This window comes from Xiphias gladius, chromosome 1 (genome assembly GCF_016859285.1).
Source record: "Xiphias gladius isolate SHS-SW01 ecotype Sanya breed wild chromosome 1, ASM1685928v1, whole genome shotgun sequence".
In the NCBI taxonomy this organism is placed as follows: Eukaryota; Metazoa; Chordata; class Actinopteri; order Istiophoriformes; family Xiphiidae; genus Xiphias; species Xiphias gladius.
This window is the reverse complement of record NC_053400.1, coordinates 31,297,811-31,318,273: the sequence shown is the minus strand read 5'-3', so window position 1 is coordinate 31,318,273 and position 20,463 is coordinate 31,297,811. Positions and strand designations below refer to the sequence as shown.

The 20,463-nt window shown below is 41.6% G+C and overlaps 2 protein-coding genes across 2 annotated transcripts; both read left to right on the top strand.

The window, feature by feature from the left end:
* Nucleotides 1-105: 105 nt before the first annotated feature.
* On the top strand, nt 106-11,587 carry slc22a18 (solute carrier family 22 member 18). The gene is made up of 10 exons (XM_040129475.1): nt 106-598; nt 2,352-2,449; nt 2,590-2,735; nt 3,374-3,506; nt 4,335-4,447; nt 8,520-8,630; nt 9,181-9,281; nt 9,377-9,478; nt 10,491-10,611; nt 10,976-11,587. The coding sequence occupies exons 1-10, from the start codon at nt 464-466 to the stop codon at nt 11,146-11,148; spliced, it is 1,233 nt and encodes a 410-aa protein (XP_039985409.1). The 5' UTR covers nt 106-463; the 3' UTR covers nt 11,149-11,587.
* On the top strand, nt 5,971-8,498 carry LOC120791217 (golgin subfamily A member 6-like protein 22). The gene is made up of 2 exons (XM_040129485.1): nt 5,971-7,249; nt 7,282-8,498. The coding sequence occupies exon 1, from the start codon at nt 6,457-6,459 to the stop codon at nt 7,219-7,221; it is 765 nt and encodes a 254-aa protein (XP_039985419.1). The 5' UTR covers nt 5,971-6,456; the 3' UTR covers nt 7,222-7,249; nt 7,282-8,498.
* Nucleotides 11,588-20,463: the final 8,876 nt, after the last annotated feature.

Here is a 20,463-nt window from a genome sequence, read left to right as displayed (position 1 = left end):
CAGATGAATGGGTAAATAAAAATGATAGTTAGCAGCAGCCCTAAATTTCACTCAAAACCCATTAAAACGAGCGAGGACTCATACGCGGGATCTGCCAACGGCTTCAGACTCCGACCTCAGCGGGAGCACGTGAACGCATCGCTGCTCAAAGTTTCCGGTTGGATTTTCTTTAGTTATAACGTCTTCGCGCAGCTAGTTTTTTGTTTGTTTGTTTGTTTGTTTGTTTTACGGTATTACCGACAGGAGCCGGACTCACGGACACTGTCCAGCTATCCCGGTGAACAATGCTTAAACCAAACCAAGGCGGTTTTCCCACTGTGGATTATTTTCTCTCGGAACTAGCTAACGTTTACCTCGGCGACGCCTCCTTGACGCCCCCCTCTGCTCCAAAGTGCGACAGACGCTAGGCTTGCCGGTTCAAGTGAAAGTTCACCGGGTTAGAGGCCGTTTTACCCGAATCGAAATGAACCGAAAAGGTGAAACGACCGCGGAAACCCCCGAGGGAGACGGGCCGGGGAGGATGAAAATCGTCCACATCGTTTACCTCATCGCTGCTTTGGATGTAACATGGTTATTTTTACAGTCTTCCGTAACCCCCGTGAGTACATCTGCTACTTTGGAGCAGGAAGCCGGGATTTCGGCGCCTGCCGCGAACCTGACAACACCTGGGGGGAAGCGCATTACCGCTGCAAATGCATTTAACGTCTGTTGATGATGATGATGATGATGATGATGAAGGATGATCTGTAGCGTTTACTGCAGGTGCGAGAGCGATCACGTGTATATCCCTCAGGTTAAATGTAACTAGAAGTTCTTCATTACAGGGGAAATGCACTTGAATACAGTGGTGGACAGTACATCTGCTCAAGTACTGAGGAACTTGAGTATTTTCTTTTCATGCCACTTTACTGCTACTAGTAGGTGCCGTGCCAGAGGCGAATTGGCACTTTTTGCTCCCCTGCAGTTGTTTGACAACTTTATCCGGTTTACAGATGAAGACACGCAGGAGCCTACGATGCTTTGTTATCGATTGAAATAATCCAAAATTATGTCATTTTAAATGTATTTTAATGATTTTTGGAGGGGGGTGTTGAGCTATTGGTTGGACAAAACAAGCGTCATTAAGGTTTCACTTTTTGTTCTAGATGTAATACTGATTTCTTCTCACTATTTGCAGAATTAAAAAAAAAAAAATCAAACAGTCAATCGGTTAATGGAGAAAATAATCCTTGATCCACAAGGGGAAAAATTAAAACAGCAGTTGCAGTCCTATGTAAACTAGTTAAAAATTAGCTCCACTTCTACAACAGCAAAATGCTGCCTACACATGAATGCATCGGTGATAATAATCTAATGACATAATCTTATATCAGTCACAAACACAGAGGCCACTTTTGATACTTTAGGTACATTTTCCTGATAATACCGAAACATACGTTTCCTTTAGTAGCATTTTGAATGCAGGATTTTTACTTGTTATGGAGTCTTTTTACAGTGGGGTATTAGCGCTTTTACTTGGGTAATAGGATCTGAATGCTTCCTCCACCACTGTACCTGAGTATTTCCATTTTATGCTACTTTATACTTCTACTCAACAACATTTCAGTGGCAGATATTGTACTTTTTTCTCTTCCACATTTATCTGAAAGAGACACGGTTTCTAGTTTTTATTCTTGTAATGAGACAGGGTTTCATGATTAGTTTACTGTAGTGTTTTGATCACTTTTACTGATGAAAATAAACCTTCACCAGCATCAGAAAAGTTAAATAACTCAGACTAAGTTATTACTCCACACGACTCCTGTAATGAGACCAGTCAGGTTTTTCCAGTGATAGCAGGGTTTAATCCTGTGATTTCAGTTTCAGTACTCATCTAACGGTTTTGTATATCTGTGGATTGTGCAGAATTGAATTGGCTTTTCACCTTTGTCCTGTGCTCAGGGTACGATGACAACCCAAAAATGTGACAGAAATAAGGGTCTGTAACGTTGTTGAAACCTCAAAGTTAAAGCCTCACGCAGTAATTACAGCATGTTGAGAAAAGAGGCTTAAATGGGCTGGGATCTCAGTTTGTGCGGACCCTCTTTAATGTGTTATAAACCCTTCATTAGCGATGACCCTAATAACCCCTACATGTGCTCGTGTTTGCGTGTCGATTCAGTCATGGGAGCCCACTTAGGCTGCATGTGTGTGCGGGGTTACACCACTGCTCACTGCCAAGCTAAAGTACCACTGGACCTATACTGTAAAAATCAGCTGATTTCTAGACCGTAGCCACTGTGAGTACATTAACAGGCTAAATATGATTGTGTGTATTTTAATGTCTGTGTTTTCATCATGTCTCCGTTTAGTATTTGGCAAAGAAACTCGGCTTCGACACTTTGTTGTTTGGTTATTTGCAAACCATGGTGGGCATCATTCAGCTGCTTGGGGGTCCTATGTTTGGAAGGTGGGTACAAGGCATTGAAAAAACTCAGTTATATGTACTTTTACACACCTGCATGGAGATTGTGGCTTATGTATTTCACAGGCCAACATTAGCCACCTGCACTGTTTTAGTCCGGTCTGTATGTTTTGTTTTGCTGACAGGTTTGCAGACCTCTTTGGGGCACGAGCAGCCTTGTCTCTGGCCTGTGCTGCATCTGTTGTTTACTTTCTGCTGCTGGCCATAGCAGACAATCCTGCCATGCTGTTCATCCACAAAGTCCCCACAGTCTTCATGCATGTCATACCTGGTGAGCACCACTAATCTACAATCGTCCTCACTCGTCTTAACGTTTTAAACATCAAACCTAGATAATTATTTGCTATAGATGAATCATTCACTGCTATTTATTCTTTCAGTCTCCCTTTCTCCTTTTGCTAACTTTGTGGCTAAACTATATCTAAAATCAGGGCTGGATTTATTTCTTAGGGGGGGCCCCTGTGGACCCCCACTGTACATGACAATTTAATTATTTCCCCAGGCATCCAGTAACCAAGCAGTACTCTAGAGCTGTAATGACTGGACGATTAATTTAAGTCGTTTTGACTAAAAATGAATTGACAACAAGTTTGATAATTGATTAATTAAAACTAAAGGTCTTTTTTTTTTTTAAAAAAAGACCTGTAAACTCGCTGATAAATAATCAGTTTGTTTGGATTTGGACAGTGATATGGGTTATATCTAGTGTAAGTGCATATTACACCCAACATGCAGTAACCTTGAAATATTAAGGATAGTTAAAGGTTTCACCCCTGTGCGCCGCTCTACTGCGATGACCTAAACCCTCCAATCGAATACCATTTCATCCTAACTTTATTTTTATTTATTACCCTGAAAATAGATGCAGTTTCACTTGCGTTTATTTTGTCATCCCTCTCCTGTCCCCAGTCTCTCAGATGGTTGTGGCAGACCTTTCAGAACCTGAAAAACGGGCAGATGCTTTATCCAAACTAGGTCTGTGCTTTGGCATCGGTATGATAGCTGGCTCCACGCTGGGCGGACATCTTATCACACGCTATGGGTGAGTGTCACTGTGTGTGTGTGTGTGTGTGTGTGTGTGTGTGTTGTGAGTTTGTGCTTAGTGATGGAGAACGAGTCTGGATTGAGTAATGTGCTGTTGAGTGTAGAGTTGGATGGGGTTACATCAGGTGGTCAGGGTGTGGATGGGCACAAATGTTTTTTTGTGTTATGTAATCATTGCTACAAGCAGTGAGAGACAGTAAGACACTACTTCTGTTCCAGAAATCATTATGATAAGAAACAGCCAATGACCAAGTTTTTAAAGGGCTAAACGCAAGTGATTTTGACTGGATTATATGGCATTTACATGGAGCATGAAAAACGTGGTTATTCACCTCCCTGTATGCATAAATGTAACCGTATCCAGGTTTTATGATCGTCTGCCTGAAGGTGTACACAGAGCATTTTAGCATCTTTCAGCTCGGTGTCTTGGTTTTACAGACCACAACTTCACTGTTTTTGTTCATTCTGAGTACTCTCGTTGACATTTCCAGCCGCGGCAGCGGCAAACAGGAGACAGACAAAGTTAGCGGTTAGTAGCTGGTGAAGAAAATGGAACATTTAGCTGCTAAAGAGCCAACACAACTCCAAATTAATGCTAATGTTGCTCTATGTCTGCTGGGTGTGTAAATAGGCAAATGTTTCCCAACATGTTCGCCACAATCACTTCATAAGGTGATAATGTTTCGAAGTTGAGTTTACAGGTTGTTCACGAGTAGCAGAAAACAATCAGTTATTACTGCTTTAACTAAATGTAGAAATGCAATTACAACAAAAAGTGTCCAAAATATTTGTCCACCTAACACTGCTTCTACTCTGTATTTCCCAGGGAGACATTTACTGCATGTGTTGGTGCTGTGGGGACTGCCTTCACTTTACTGTTGGTTTTAAAGTTTATCCCAAAAACTACTAAAGCTCAAGCTCCAAGAACCAACACAGAAAGTAAGAGACACCTCCGCCTGCTACACCTAATGTTCTCAGCTGTTTGGGAATTGAATAAAATGCTGTTGTGCAGGATTATGGCATACAGGCATTAGGAAGTAGGGGTGATTCAGTATTTTGTATCAGTTAGTTTCCCTGTTAAGGTCCAACTGAAACCACATTTAGTCATTATAAATATAAGTTTCTCTCTTCTGATATCTGATTTTGTTTTCTCAAAGGAAAACATAGGACACGTATATCTATGCTATAGCAGACAAAAACATGCAGTTAATTACAGTTGGAATTGAACTGGTGATCGCATGTATGTGTCGGTTGTCGCTAGTAGTGACGGCAATTGTTGAAAAAAGGCAGAGAAAATGTTGCTGTCATTGAGAATGAATTAGTCTTACTTTAATTGTATTTTACATACATTTTTCTAAATACCACAATACCCATGAGCCTTTGCTGCTGTTGCCATGGAGAAGAAGCCAGTTAGAGGTGAGGTGTAAATCAGAGTGGTAGCAAATTCAAAATGTTTTGTGTTTGAACTTGTGAACAAAATACAGCACCATAGTTCCTAAATTAATCGTAAGAAAACCCAGAATCCAAAAGTCAATTGATTTAAGCTGCAGATTGACAATTTCTCAGCACTGTTTTCTTTAGCTTTTGCCTGCTTTTAGCGCTGCACGTAAAACAGTTTTGAGCTCAGCGATTGAATGTTTCTTGCTGAAATGCACCTTTGGAATCATAGTTGACTTTTCACTCAAAGTTCTTATGTACACAGGCTTAAACCTTGGACTTTTCATCAAAAATCTATATATTTTATGACACAGTTGTTAATCTTTTCTAGAGCTGAAACAGTTACCTGGTTAATCGATTAGTCAATCGACAGAAAAATCATCGGCAACTATTTTGATAATTGATTTATTGTTTTAGCCATTTTTCAAGGAAAAATATTGAAACAATGCAAAATTTTCTCTGATTCCAGCCATTCAAATTAGATATTTTCCTGCTTTTCTTTGTCATATATGATTGCAAACTATAATATTACTGGGTATTTGGACTTTTGGTCAAGCAAAACAAAATTTGGAAAAGTCAGGTTTGGTTCTGCGAAAGTGGTAATGGGCATTTTTGGAAATTTTATGACGTTTTCATAGACTAAAGGATCATTTGATTAATTAAAAAACAAAACAAAACAGCTGATTAATCAGTAATGAAAATAATCATTAGTTGCAGCCCTATTCTTTTGTTTTGAGGATTCAGCAGGGAGAGTTTCATGCCAGTCCAAGCCATAGATGTGAGTCACGTAACACTGTTTATGGGAAAAATGAATGGGACTTGTACTTCAGAATACAAGAATAGAATGTACAGCTGCAGAATTAGAATTATGATGTGTTTACGTCGTTGCACCAAATTCTAATGGTATGTTCTGAGATCATAATAAGACAATAAGATAGAAACCTATACATTTCATATCTGATTGAGACTGGAAAAAAAATCAACAGGAAAGATGGAGTGCTTAAAAAAAGTGACACTTGACGATGATGACGAGCATTTGTACAAGGCCGGCCCCTTGTCAGCTTACCATCATTATGTCTTATCGTCAGTCCTCCCTGATGCTGAGCGGGAATTTGTCAAAATACAGAAGAAAAACCACACCCTTGAGAAGGAAAAGGAGGTCCTCAAAAAGAAAGTTGAGTTTTTGACGACTGATGCCGAACAGCTCAAGTCAGAACGGCAGAGAATCCACCAGGTGATCAAAACAGAGACCACCTGAGGAACCAGCTGATACTCTGCAAAAATTAATTGTCTGTGTTGGGTAAGAAGATCAGGATCCAGAAAACGGACCTGAAGAGGGTGCAAGCAGAATGAGGCCCACAAGGAGGAACTGGTGTCAGCGAAGAAGGAACTGCAGTCAGTGAAGTAGGGTGCTGTCAAACAGAGGGCAGGCCAGCAAAGCCTGAAGGAACAACTGGACCAGGTCATCAAAGCAAGAGATGGCCTGATTGACAAGTGGCTGCAATGCCAAAATGAATGTTGAGAGCTGCGTGACAAAAATGACCATCCAGCAATCAAACCTGAACATGAAGGATGGTCAGTGCAAAGAGCAAATGAAGCAAATCCATCTCCTCAAACTGGAGTACCTGAAACTTGAGAAGGAGAGGGTCATCATAGAAAGCGATGCAGAGGACCAGAGGCGGAAGCTCCAAAAGTGTGAGGAAGAGCTACAAACACAGAAGGAGAAACTCAAAGAGAGCAAAATTTGTCGCGCTGTTGAGGATCATATTGGAAAAAAAATAGTAATTCTCAAACAAAGACCTCAGACGATCAGAAGACCCTACCAAGATGTGCCTCTCCAGAAGATTGAGTCCTTACAGAAAGAGCTGCTCACTCAGACTGAAGAGCTGAGGAAAACACAAAAACAGTGTGAAGGGCTGAAGCAAAGTCTGGCACAGGTGGGAGAGCAGTTGCAGCAGTGCCAGGTGACGGTCAGAGACCAAAAAGAAAAGCTAGAGGCAGTAAAGGCAGAGAGGAACATGTACAAAAGGGAGACTGAAAAATTGGGCAAAGAATTAGCAGACATCAAGAAAGTGCAGCGCATTAAAAAACAGCAGAACAGAGTGGCCAGGAGGACAAAAAAAGTCAAGCTGTCCTCTGGAGACAAATCAAGTCAGTCCCACCTCTCACCTGTCTCCCCGAAACTCCGGCTGAAGACTGGGCAGTCCCATCCCCAAACAGTATCCAGTGAAGTCCAAGTGCAGTCCGAGTTAAGGATTGTAGGAACAAAAATTTAATTGTGGACCTTTCCAGCCGTCCGAGGAGGAGGGATCTCTATCTGAATTACCTCACCCAAGGGTTCCTCCTGTTAGTCTTGCATGCTCCTCTTGGAAAGCTCGGGCAGGTTCTGCACTGTTCATTGTGATATTTTTGCAAAACTGGGTTATAAAAACAAATGCACCGGAGTTAATACTGATCTGATTCTTTGTGATTTTTGTCAGTGTAAGAGTGTAAACATGACCAGCATGGTATGACTTAATAAAAAAGTTTGCATACATTATGAACCTTCATTTAGAAAAATTAAGCATATTAGGTTACTTTGATGTGTTACATTGGTCTTAAGTGTTTTTTGATTTGATGGAATTTGCGTTCTTTACGGGTCATATAAACAGATGGGGATTTTTGCAGAAGTCAAAAATCCCAGAAGTCAAAAAACTGGGACGTCATCTTGGCCGGAGCCAGAAGAATTTCGACAGAAAAATGTTAACTGCTGTTGGCGACTGCTACAGCATCCATGTCGACTGAGAAAGGTTTCGATGGGACGTCCCTTGTGTTTTTCTAGGCAAAAATAAACCCCACCTTAATGGAAAATTGTAAACATAACATGATGTCAGACTTAATAATGAAATGAAATGAAATATTAATTCAGTGTACATCAGGATACATCAGTCCCCATTTTTTCGAAAACAGTTCAGTCACATTCATTTTCATTTTCTGGCTCACAGTGAAGCAATGCTGGAATACAGCTTGTTGTGAAGCTATTGAGGCTGTAGTGTTACTGTTCTTTAGCATATGGTTAGAACAGAATACTTATTTCATTTGGGGAAATACACTTATTTGCTTATTTCTCACTGAGAGACAGATGAGAAGATCGATATCTACCTCACATCTGTTCGTAAAATATGAAGCTAGCGTCAGCAGCTGGTTATCATAGCTTAGCAGAAAGACTGGAAACAGGGAGGAAACGGTTAGTCAGTTATTTTTGGGAGGAGGGGGGGGACACCACCCACAGCCAGCTCTACTGTTCTGTGATTGACACAGATTAAATGCTAAAAAAATAAAGCTTGCTGGTTGGACAGTGATGATTTTTCAGTTTTAGAGAAAATTGTTACTTCGTGTGAAAAACACTTACTATAATGTTGTATGAGCTACACTTCTGCCTGTGTGCCTCACCAATTCAAGGTTTTTTGCGTTCCCAAATTTATCTTGCTGTGGTTGTTTGATTGATTCGGCCTGTTGGAGATAATGTAACCCGACAGGTATTGTTCTTGCAGTGGTACATCGGTTTTACTCTCTCTCTTCGAATCTGCCGCAGGCGAGAAAAAAACCACGTCAGTATTCAATGTGGGAGAGATCACAAGACTGATGAAGTTTCCAGGCGTGACTCCGACTCTCGTTGTGAAGATAATTGCAGGCTTGCCATCAGGTGAGAGTTACTTTTTAACCTTTGTTTGAAAAACTTTTTTTCATTCTTTACTCATTAATTTTTCTGCAAGACTGTATTTACCACAGTAAATGTAACACTTTTAAACCCAAATGTGTCTACATTATCAACAAATTGTGTCTTTCCTTGGAATGCAACAGATTACACAGACGCTGTTTGAATGATGTATATTACCTTTCTGCCATTAATTGGAGGCCACATGTATATAAATAAATAAAAATAAAAAGTAACATATGTACAATGGTCTGTTCAGTCTGGGTTCACTGGGTTCAGTAGCCCCTTTGTGTGTGTAAAGTTAAATTTAAACAAGTTTGGGTATTTATTGCAAGCGCTGAAAATGCATAAATTAACTATGAAATGTATCAGAGAGCTGGTGTGGATATAACACATGTACATTCTTAAATGCAGTCATCTTTAATTTACGATAGAAATGACATATGCAAAGTCAGCCTGAAAAATGTCAGGTCATCAAAGATGTTGGGGGGGGGGCATCTGTAAATTAAACAGAAGAATTGCTCTTCTCTCTCCAAAGGCATTTTTCAGGTGATGTTTTCGATCCTTGCGTTGGACTTCTTCAAGCTGCAACCTGAGCAGAATGGCTATCTGATGGCCTATTTTGGCATAGTCCAAATGGTAAGTGTCGCTCAAATTGAAATCCAAGACAAGTTGATAATAATTTCCGTGCTTCATTTGTACATCAGACCGTAAAACTCAGATGTTTGTTTCAGTTGGTTCAGGGAGGAGTGATCGGTCGATTCACAGTGAGATACTCTGAGAGCTCGCTGCTGCTTCTGTCCATCGGAGTTTCCTCTTTGGTGGGACTGGCTCAGGTACACACAGAAACACTCATAACAAGACCGGGTCAAAACCTAGCATGTGGCTGGACCGCCCTTCATCTGTTTGCTTCTCTCCCACTCTCTGTGCTCACATGCACAGTGTTTAATACTGTCAAATTCAGCTGTTCTCAGCTCGATGTTACCTCAAAGTCATTTCCAAGCTGCTGCTCTGCACTGCTAAAATCCTGATTTTATACCTACAACGTTGTCTGACAAAATCACCACACACATGAGTTAAATACAACAGCTGTGCTGTGGTTTCGGCTATATTTACCTGTAAAATGATCACTCCGAGAGAAAGTTAGAAGCTCATTCGTGTCTGTGTCAGCTGCCTTGTGGTCAATTGAATGAGACACATAGAGAGGTGTGGCGGCGGAGGGAGAGCCCAACCTCGCACTCGCGAGGCAATACTGGTGACTCTTCTGTAGAAAGTTGCTAAGGTTTGTCCAAAAAGTTGCTAAATTTGTCATTAGGTGCTTTTGTGTAGTCGCAAAAGGGGTCTGAAAAGTCACTAAATGTAGTAACAAAAGGTGCTAAGCTGCCAACAATGACTGTAAACACCTCCCTGATGATGTGATAGAAACTGTTTGCGACAATTCATTTTGAAAGAGCAACGGCCAATGGGGAAAACTCACAACCTCGGCCGGCCGACCAATGGTGTAGCTTCCAGTCTCAGCCAGTCAGTCAGAGAGAATCACATGGCTAGGTCTGGCCCCGCTGCTGCGGTCCAGCCAAAATGTTAAAGCTGGACCATTTTACAGGAAATCTAAAAACAGCCTCGTTGATAGCTTGATGAAAAAATGTACTCAACCTATACACAACTTTATTCTTTCTTTCTATGGACTACAGGTGGTGGTCTGCAGTGCCAGGCTGAAGTGATTGGCATTTTTAGTAAATGTTTAATGAATTTTAATTCTAATTACTGTAATTACCCAATGAGGAAAATAATCCCTAGGTGCACCCCCTGCTTAGATACGTTCATATTGATATTTCTTTCTTTCTGCAGGCATACATGCTGAATGTGTTCCACCTCAGCCTCATCATCATCCCGATGATATTTTCTCTCTGCCTGTTTGGTGTCATCACAGACAGCATGCTCACAAAGAGCGTGCCCTCCTCTGACACGGGTGAGGTCATCCTGCACAGCACAGAGCTAAAAATATTAACGGTGACATGAACAAAAACAGGCTCACATATTGCCCGATCACTCAGTGTGTGACGGCTTCCGCATACAGCTGAAGGAGGGGGAGAATTCACAGATATAACGTTGAGTAACGGTGAATTTCAATCACTGTCAAGTGTGAAAATAGCAACGTTAAGCAGAATCCACATAAGATAAAACGGAAAAGAACCTGTAAAATGGAGGTTCAACTCATACCAGATAGTGAGAACTACATAAATTAGGCCAGAACAACATTTTAGATAAAATTTCAAAATGCAAATCGCTACATTATTTTAATCCAGTGATTTATTATCTGCTCTCATACACAGGGACAATGCTGGGGCTGTGTGCATCTGTTCAGTCTCTGCTTCGCACGGTCGGCCCCACTGTTGGCGGCTTCCTGTACGTGAACTATGGCATTTCCTCAATAGGCCTGATGCAATTTTTTGTGAACATTGCTGTGTTTGTTTATCTGCTGCAGCGTCGGCTCAAGCAGGAATGAAAACCTAACAGAGGAGATGGAAATCAATATTTGATTGCAGGAACGATGGTTTCTACACACTCTCTACAGTCAAAGCACTCTGCCGCAGTCATTTACATGACGTGATAAGGTCAACAGTTCTGCAGGATTTACGGTTTTTACTTTGTTGTTCAGTCTGTGGTTGAGGCACAGGACCTAAACCACTAGATGGCAGCAAAGCCACCATTTTACCTGATGATAGTTTTATTTTCCAGGGTTCATCATTCACACTCACATTAGAGATATGGTTTTAAATCAGTTTACTTAAATGGACATTTTGTTATATATCATAAAAAATGTTAACTAAAGGATCTATCAATCGTTTCTAATTGAACATAGTTATATCAGAATAACTTTGAATTTGTAATTGAAGTTTATTTTCTTAAGTGTCATTTTTTTTTAATTAAACCTTTAGAAATGATTTTATTATTGTGCATTAATTTATTTAAAAGGCAGTAATGTATTCCTGACTTTCCTTTTCCTTGAATAGGTGCAGTGAGTCACTTTGTCTTAAAGAATGGCAAACCTTAGAAGTGTTTAATCATTTTGAGTTCGCTTGAAACTTCTAGGCTCCCGTGATGGTCTAAATCCATTTTCGGATTTAGACACATTGTTTATGTGGTTTTTCTCGCAATCATCTGCTTAGTTTTAATGAGAGCTGCAGTGAGTGTTTTCCCTTGAATGAAACTAGACGTAGGGAAAAAGAGACATTGGCATGAAGCCGCTGAGGGTTTATTTTCTAAATATGAAGTCCAAGATAGAAAGCGCACTCTGTCCCTGAGCCCACACAGGCAGCAGCTGGTGGAAGGTAACTTAGTACATTTACTCAGATACTGTACTTAAGCACAGTTGTAAGGTACTTCCACTCTACTTGAGTATTTCCATTTTCTGCTACTATTTACCTCTGCTCCACTACATCTCAGGGAGAAATAGTTTACTTTTTACTTCACTACATTCATTCAACAACTTTACCGGATTTATCCGGTGACCTTTGGAGGGCCACTGGACTAAACTAGTAACTGTACATAAAGCAGTTAAACCTGGTTCCACTTCGACAAGCTACAACAGTAAAATACTGCTTACACATTGATGCATAATGATCTAGTGATGGATCTAATAACAGGGTCCATTTTTCTGCAGGACGAGTACTTTTACTTTTGATACTTGAAGTACAGGTTTGTACTAATAATACTGTTGTACTCTTACTCAAATAGGATTTTAAATGCAGGACTTTTACATGTACGGGAGTACTTTTAGATTGTTTTATTGGCACTTTTACTTAAGTAAAGAATCCGAATACTTCTACAACCACTGGTCAGTGCACACAGTCAAACGAGCAAATATTAAATCACTTGTGCAGGAAAAACAAGTGTCGTACCGTGAGGTGGATAAACGAATCCTTCATTGTTAACCGCAGTCTCAGTTGTTCTCTGTCTTATTTATTAACAGTTTTCTGCTACCTCAGCTGCCAAGCTGCAGCACGTCGGAGTGATGTCACAAAATCTGGAGCAGGTGTTTTCATTGTTTCCGCAAAATACTCCGTTTGTGAAATATTATGTCCAGCAATCCCAGATAAATATGATCTGATTTTAACAGCAGGGGGTCAGCATTGTTTAATAGCTATTATGGACCAGGCTACACCTTCAACACATGTCACTGGTGTGGTTTCTTTGGCAGTTTGTTGGGCCAAATATCTGATGCAACTGGCCGCACAAAAAGGAGACTTTGACATTCACATTATATCATAAAAACTGCAACATTTAAAGGGTTTTTTTTTTTTGAAAAAGGCCACGCTTGTTTCTTTTTTCTTTTCAGTCAAAAATAAAAGAAGACTGAAAGATTGTTTTCTTCGCGAACCTTTGACATTTTGAATCAAAGCATTCAGCCATAACTGAATGAAAACTGAAAAATGAAACGTTTTTTGTTGATTTCAAAACAAAAGGTATTACTAACAAAATTAAAATAATTCTACCAACAAATTTAGGATATAAAGGCAGAGACGTGAAATATGATTTCATTTTCATGACACTTTCATGAATTTTTCAAATCAGTAAATATAACTATTAGAAATTAGTAGCCTGGCTAAAATTGCATCACACTGGCAGTAAGCATACAGATTCCAATATCCTGTCAAACAGACAAAATCATGCCCTAATCGATCTTATAGTGTACATGTTTATTTGCGTGCACATTTGAAGAGTAAAAACAACTTCTCTAGGGACAGTGTTTCAGGGAAAAGTTAAAAAAATAAATTAAATTTTTTTTTCCCACACCGTTTTCAAATAGTAATGTAGGTCCAAAATCCAAAAAGTCAAAGCAAGCATATCGGAAGAATATATTTAGTAACCCTTAGCTGGCAGGATGTGACAGCCTGTTTAGGCAGACTGCACCTTTAATGTGATCAGCCGTCTCAGTGGCAATCCCATCATCTGAGCCTGATCCCACACCTCGCTCATTACTCGCTGTAGTCTGACAAATGTTTTCTTCAAAAACACGGATTTTATGCTCAGTTGTCCATGTTGGTGCAGCTCCGCCAACGTTTTACACTCAGCTCGTATAAAAATAAAGAATTTGCTAGCGAATCTTCTATCCCTGTCTCTCTGTCTGACTTGCAGAGGCTCAAAGGAAATGTAGATGGATCTAAAGGCTGTCACTGTATCTGTGGACCCAGGGGGGCGGCCCCGACCACTGGAGGCGGTGCCTTGTTACACTTGGCCCTTTGAGTCAGGGGGAGCTGGGACAATGCTGTTGTTAACACTCCTGACGGGGACCTTTGGGTCCTCTGAAAGTTTAATGTGACTCTGCAAGCGACCTGCGCTAACGGAGGTCAGAGATGAGCCCGACCCGGCGATGGTCCAAGGTTGCCTTGTGTCGGCGCATTGGAAACTAAATGCCAGCGGGGGGGGCATCGGGTCCTGGCCTTGTTTTGTCCCCTGTGGCATGGATAATGAGGCATCTGTCTCCACCCGCCGCATGGAGAGATGAGGCTCACTGTCTCACTTTAAAAGAGCACAGGTTACCTATCTGATTTGTCCAAAGCAGGCCAGGGACATGATCTGAAGCAGAGGAGCCTCCATCCTAAATGTTTTATACCACGGCTTTCGTATTTCTTTCTGTGCCACAGCACACAAAGCTCCTTATTCCAGATACTTTGCTTAGTGTCTTGTTAGCTGCATCTATATAATTGCGATCCAAATCAGTCAAACGTGAGCCAGTTTTAATTTCTCTTCCCTAGGAAAAGGGTAACCTCTTGTATTGAGCATGAATATCAAGAAACATTACTTAATTACAGCACTTTGTTATAAACCACAGAGTGCAACTGATTCTTGCTCAGAAATAATACAATCATGAGGTGCATGTGACGGCAGCCCGACATGGCCGCGCAGCTCACCAACCCCCCATCATTCTGTCCGGTGGACCTGGTGGAGCTCATGGAGTTGGCCACAGGAATGAAAGGTGATCTTAGGGGGGTTTTGTCTTGGTGTAATCAGACAGCGACATCATCAATCATGCGAGGGGGAATTACAGCGGGCTACAATGGGAGATAAGATAATGAGTGGGGCCACAGCAAGCTGGTGAGGGGCAGCTCGAGTTCCCGTCCTGATTACATGGCAGAGGCCTGACTGGCTGCAAAACCGCCGGGGACGCCGGTTGCACGAATCCAAGTTGGACAAAAAATGTTTCTGTCCAGCTAAAGCCCACTAAATGTAGCAAGGAACTGCATTCAGTTCACGATCATCAAGCTTTTAATTCTGATTAATTAACCTCAGGCCGATATCAAATGATCGTGTAGTGTAGTAGTGCAGTTGTAGTGCCACTGTTGTAACAGTAAACACAATTGGAAGCATCCTGCAATATCAGAAGGTTAGATGGAATGAAAACAGTAAGCCAATTAGCTTTCCTTGGAGCAGTGGGGCCCAAAATGTTAAGTTTTTTTCATTAATATCATTAATAATGGGGTTCATCTTCTGGGGAGCATTAATGTGCTCATTAAAGGTAATGATATTTTCCCTTCTTCCTATTTTTTGTGTACAAGTTGGAATCTTGGTGGGATGGTGGCACTAGAGCAAAGGCCATGAGGAGGTAACCAAAAACAAAGAATAATCCTCTGGAGACCATGAATAATAATTATGAAAATAATTGTTAGTTGCAGCCCTAGTTACTTATGGCTGACTATCTGACATATATATCTAAATACCAATATTGTGTAACAGGCATTGATACCAAATGTGCACCGATTGGGTATTAACACATCATTTACTATGTTATCAGTATAAACATCACTGGTCTGCAGGTGAGTATCGTGTGGAATAAAACTACAGTCAGTGTGTGTGTGTGTGTGTGTGCGTGTGTGTGTGTTTGTGCTGTATCACAAGCTGCCCCCCTCCTCTGGATTTTCGCTGAGATGAAGCGTGCTCGGTCGTGTGTCAGCAACTCTGAGCCCTATGACGCCCGGGCTGACCAGCACGCTCTGGTCCACACTCTCACTCCCTGACATGTGCCGGCTGCCGGCTAATCCCCCACTGACGCCTCTCTGCAGCATCCCGCCCGACGACAGAACAATGAATGACCACTGCGCTGACCTCAGAGGGCAACGGGCTCTCGCTGCATCAGACGGGATCTCCCCTTTTCCCCCTGTGGAAGGCCATATTAGTCTTCTATACTATTCGGTAAATACACAGGGGCTGCTGCATTTTAGCAGGTTATTTTATAGCACACCATGGAAAATGGGGGGGGGGGTTCCTTTATAATGTAAGTATATGCAGCTGAACGGAAATTAATTGTTTTCCTCAGGATTAGGACAGTTGGAGATTTGAATGTTTGAAGCTAATATGGTTCAAAAGGGAGGATGTGGATATCATTTTAATCACGGCTGAGCCGATTATCGAAGAATACGATGCATTAGTAAAAGGCGGGAAAAAGTGTGCCAGGAGAGGCATCTGTTTGAGTTAGCGGCTGTAAGCTCTGCATGTTGTTTGCATGACTCATATGGAGCAGCATCTGTGTTCTGCAAGAACGAATCTGGCCATTATTGGTCATACTGGTCAGCCTAGCTTCCCGTGTATGACGCAACCAAGATTTCATATGGGCCGGTCTGAGTTGCTAATACAGTCAATTAAATACAAGTTTAGGTACAGGTGGATTATCTATCTGGGATCTACAGCATCTGGAGAGCTCAGTTTGAGGAGTTGAACATCAAAGCTCTGAAGTGGAAAAACTGTGATGTATTGATGAATACTGCATTTATTACAATTTTGACCCAAATATGACATTTTTTTAAATATACTGCATAAAAATTAATCACAACATTCATGAGTATGTCACAAGGCCTATTTAGATTTAAAATATGCCTGAGAAAAGTATATAACCTTAATATACTTATATTATGCCATGAAATAATTCCACTCGTTCCAAGTGCAGGAAGGATTCTCTGGAAATGAGTCAATATCCTTGAAACTGTGTGTCCTAAAAAGCTGGAACAAGTTGATTTTTACTGACAACATGTGTTATACTCTATTTATACTATCATTTGAAGAACAGTTTCAAACAGCCATTTAAAGTTAGGAGAAAAAATATAAATCGGGACCAGCAGCTCCTGCCAATTCTGCAAATATTGTTGCTGAAAGCAGCACAAAGACAACAGCATGTTTTCATTTTTCTACAAAACAAACCATCAGAATAACTCGGAAGATGCTAAAATCATCAAATATATAAGTGTGATGGCTTTGACCCATAACTTAACAATAGGAATCAAGCAAATAATTTATTGACTTTATATTTTAAATACCGTGCACACCTACATTAGATTAGACATCATCTCAGGTTGGAGTTGTGCTGGAAATAACGTGATGTGAGTCAATTAACCAGTGAGTGTTGAGTAGATGTAAGGTTTTCCTGTCCCAACAGGGGAGTGAGGGAGATGTCAGTCAAACACAGTATGTTTATTCCCACACAGTCAATCAGTCAGTCTACTTAGGCAGAATAACTGAAAACACCTGTGTGTGTGTGTGTGTGTGTGTGTGTGTGTGTGTGTGTGTGTGTGTGTGTGTGTGTGTGTGTGTGTGTGTGTGTGCCACAAGCATGTAGGGCAACTGTCAGACTAGTTTTATAATATAAGGTAACAGGTGAAGGACTCAAAGAGCTGGAAGAAAATGAGAGACCATTTATTACGGCAGTCTGACAAACATTGACCGTTATTTACACAGCGGCGCTAACTCAATAAATCCGCTGGTCATCTTAGTGCTACAAAGGTCACGATGGCTGGTCAAGATGTCGTATTATTTCTGTTTTATTAAGTATTTATAACAACATGCAATCACAACAGAAGTTGTCCAGGTGTGGCCTTTCAAAACGTGTGCTAATGCGTTAATACGATAATTCCTCATCCAAATTCATCCAATTCTTCACAGTGGAGACTCCAATTTTTCTATGACATAGTTGGGTGAAAAGTTGTATTTCAACTCATATTTACAAAGCAGCTTCCAGACCAACAGAGCAAAAAATCAGCAGTTTTAATGAACGATTGTGACAATGTTAATAACTTAAAGTTAATAACAGGAACTCGACCGAGAATCGCCGCCTTAACGCTGTGTTGTCAGGGGCACGGAAGGGGCCAGATTAAGAGCGATTCATACAACCCTGAGGGATGGTTTTTGTTTTTTTTCACCTGTGGTCACAACCCTGTGGGCCCACCATCTGCAGGGATAGGAATCGCGGTCGGGTGCTATCTGTAAGCCGGGTGGCATGCAAGGGCGGGGACCTAGGTGTGCCAATCCCTGGCATCGTGGACTGGTCCTAAGGGTGTGGCATGTCACTTCTCTGGCAGGGAAGGAGTTGCAGTTGGTGCGGGAGGTGGATTGTTACCAACTAGATATAGGCGGGCTCACCTCCACACACAGCACTGGCTCTGGAACCAAACTCCTGAAGAGTGGCCGGACTCCGGAGTCACCAGAACCAGCACCAGGTGTGGGGATACTCACGAGCCCCCGTACAGCACCGCTTGGAGTTCTCCCCGGAGAACTTGCCTTTATGCAACTGCGAGTTGCTGCAAGAGGAAGGCTCTGAACGTTGTTTGTGCTTATGTACTGAATAGCGGTTCAAAGTATCCGGCCTTCTTGAAGTCTTTGGGCAGGGTCCTGGAAAAGGCACCACCTGGGGACTCTATAATCCCCCGGGGGGACTCTGGGAACGCTCGCGTGGGCAATGACGGAGAAACCAGGGGTCGGATGATTAGGAGGAATGGCCTGCCTGAGCCGAACCGGAGTGTTGCTTTGTTTTTCTGGCTTCTGCGCTTGTCATGGATTGGCCATAACAAACACCATGTTCAAGCACAGGGTGGTTCATAAGTGGTCTTGGTACCAGAACACCCTAGGCCTAAGATCAGTAATTGACTTTGTGGTCGTATCATCAGATCTGTGGCCGTGCGTCTTGGAAAGCCACTGATGAGAAACTGCCGTGTGTCTTTAAAACATGTTAATTAACTGAGTCCATTGTGGTTGCCATGGCAGTGGTTGCAAACGCAGGGGTCTCTTGCAGACAAAATATTTCAGTTCTTTTGTCATTTTACATGCCTTCAACTGTAAAAAAAAAAAAAAAAAAAAAAAAGGAAAAAAAAAGAGAACCTTTTATGCAGTGAAACTCAGCTACAGCTGAGTATGTTTTCATTGAAACGTGACTACGCAGCAACGTTCTGGACATGGCCATTGAGCTGGACGGGCTAACTCGCTACAGAAACGACAGGGAACTATTGCGGGCTTGTGGCACTCATGGCGGTGGACGGTTTGTTTATATCCTGTAAGGAAAGGTGCTCGATTGCTGTTGTTGTGTCAAAGGACCGTCCAGCACCGTTGTCTTCGTCGCAGTCTACCCGGGAGAGCTGTGTAGCAGCACCAGTGGTCACAAAACAGCAAACCCCAATGGACTTTTCATCATCACCGACGACGACGCCAGTCACGTGGACTTACAGACAGTTTTGCCGGGATTCCACCAACAGGAAGAGAAAATTCACTGGACCTTGTTTACATCCAATTTGTTGCTGCTGTAAGAGTGCTCACTCTTACTCTTCCTCTTAGGACGGTGTGGCGTTTGTATGTCTGTTCTACTGTATGTTGCACAGAGCCCCATTAGGAGCGCCATTTTGTTTTGTTTCAAAGGTGGCATACAGTTTAATTTACTGGGTTAAATGAGCTGACATGCCTATGATATTTACTCAGCCAATTGATTTCCTCACACTGATTACTATTTGGATGGCAGATGGTGGGCCGGTGGTAATCCCAGCTGCCCACCGTCCTGACCCTTTGCACTCCACCCAGCTCCTCCCAAACCAACATGCGACACCCCCCCGTATTCTTAACGAACCCGCTGATCCGCACTGCCAAAGAGCTGCTTTAAACTGGTGAGTAAAGGCTGTGTCAGCAGTCAGCGATGAGCCAGAGGGTAAGGGGGGGTGTGGACGGGTGAGGGGTTGAGAGGGTGAGCGGGGTATTAGAGCCCCTTTAAGGCTAAGTGGGCAGCCACCCGACACCCACAAACACAAGGTATTGGATTTATTTGTTTGTTCTTGTCACGAAAGGTGCAAAACTGCAAATAAGAATAAATATTTTTATCCCAAAAGTAGTAGGATTTGGGGAAGTTTTTGTGGAAAAATGAACTTAGAAGAACAGCGATTTATGTTTCAGCTAGAAAAATATTAAGCAAAAATAATTTAAAAGATTATAAATTTAAACATTGATTCATTGAACAATTATTATTTTTTAGATCAGATGATCAATATTTAAGTCTACAATGTCAAAAATAATGACAGAACCTAGACTGATGCGCTAGAATTGGTTATTTTGAGAAAGTTATATTTTTATTGGAATTTTGTCAAGTCCAGCCGCCATTTGCCGTTTCATGTGACGGCAGAGATACGTGAGCCATGTCTCCATGCAACATATGACAAAAATCAATTGCTTTATTTCCCGTATTACCTAAGCTCATGAAACGCAGGCGAAAACTTTCACATGCTTCTCACGCGTCTGATGTTTTAGGATAATTTCAATTTTGTGCAAAGTTATCAAATGAGACGCCTTTTACAGAGTACATCCTTCCATCTGTTAAAACAAAGCAGCGGCACTGTAATGTAGCTTACAGAAATATAACAATGGTCATTTCAGTTACCTCATTTGCTATAATCTTCTTGCTTCCTCTCTTCCACAGGGGCCCTAATCTAATCTAAAGTCATCTGAACTAATCCGCAGCAGCAGCAGCGGCAGTGGTCGAGGTAAATTGGGTCTTTGACTGATAGCCATCTGCCAG

Excerpts from the sequence above, each read along its gene's own strand:
- slc22a18 (XM_040129475.1), top strand. The coding sequence starts at position 464 with ATGAACCGAAAAGGTGAAACGACCGCGGAAACCCCCGAGGGAGACGGG. Across the intron at positions 599-2,351 it reads TACAGTCTTCCGTAACCCCC|TATTTGGCAAAGAAACTCGG; the intron begins GTGAGTACATCT and ends GTCTCCGTTTAG. Across the intron at positions 2,736-3,373 it reads CTTCATGCATGTCATACCTG|TCTCTCAGATGGTTGTGGCA; the intron begins GTGAGCACCACT and ends TCCTGTCCCCAG.
- LOC120791217 (XM_040129485.1), top strand. The coding sequence starts at position 6,457 with ATGAATGTTGAGAGCTGCGTGACAAAAATGACCATCCAGCAATCAAAC.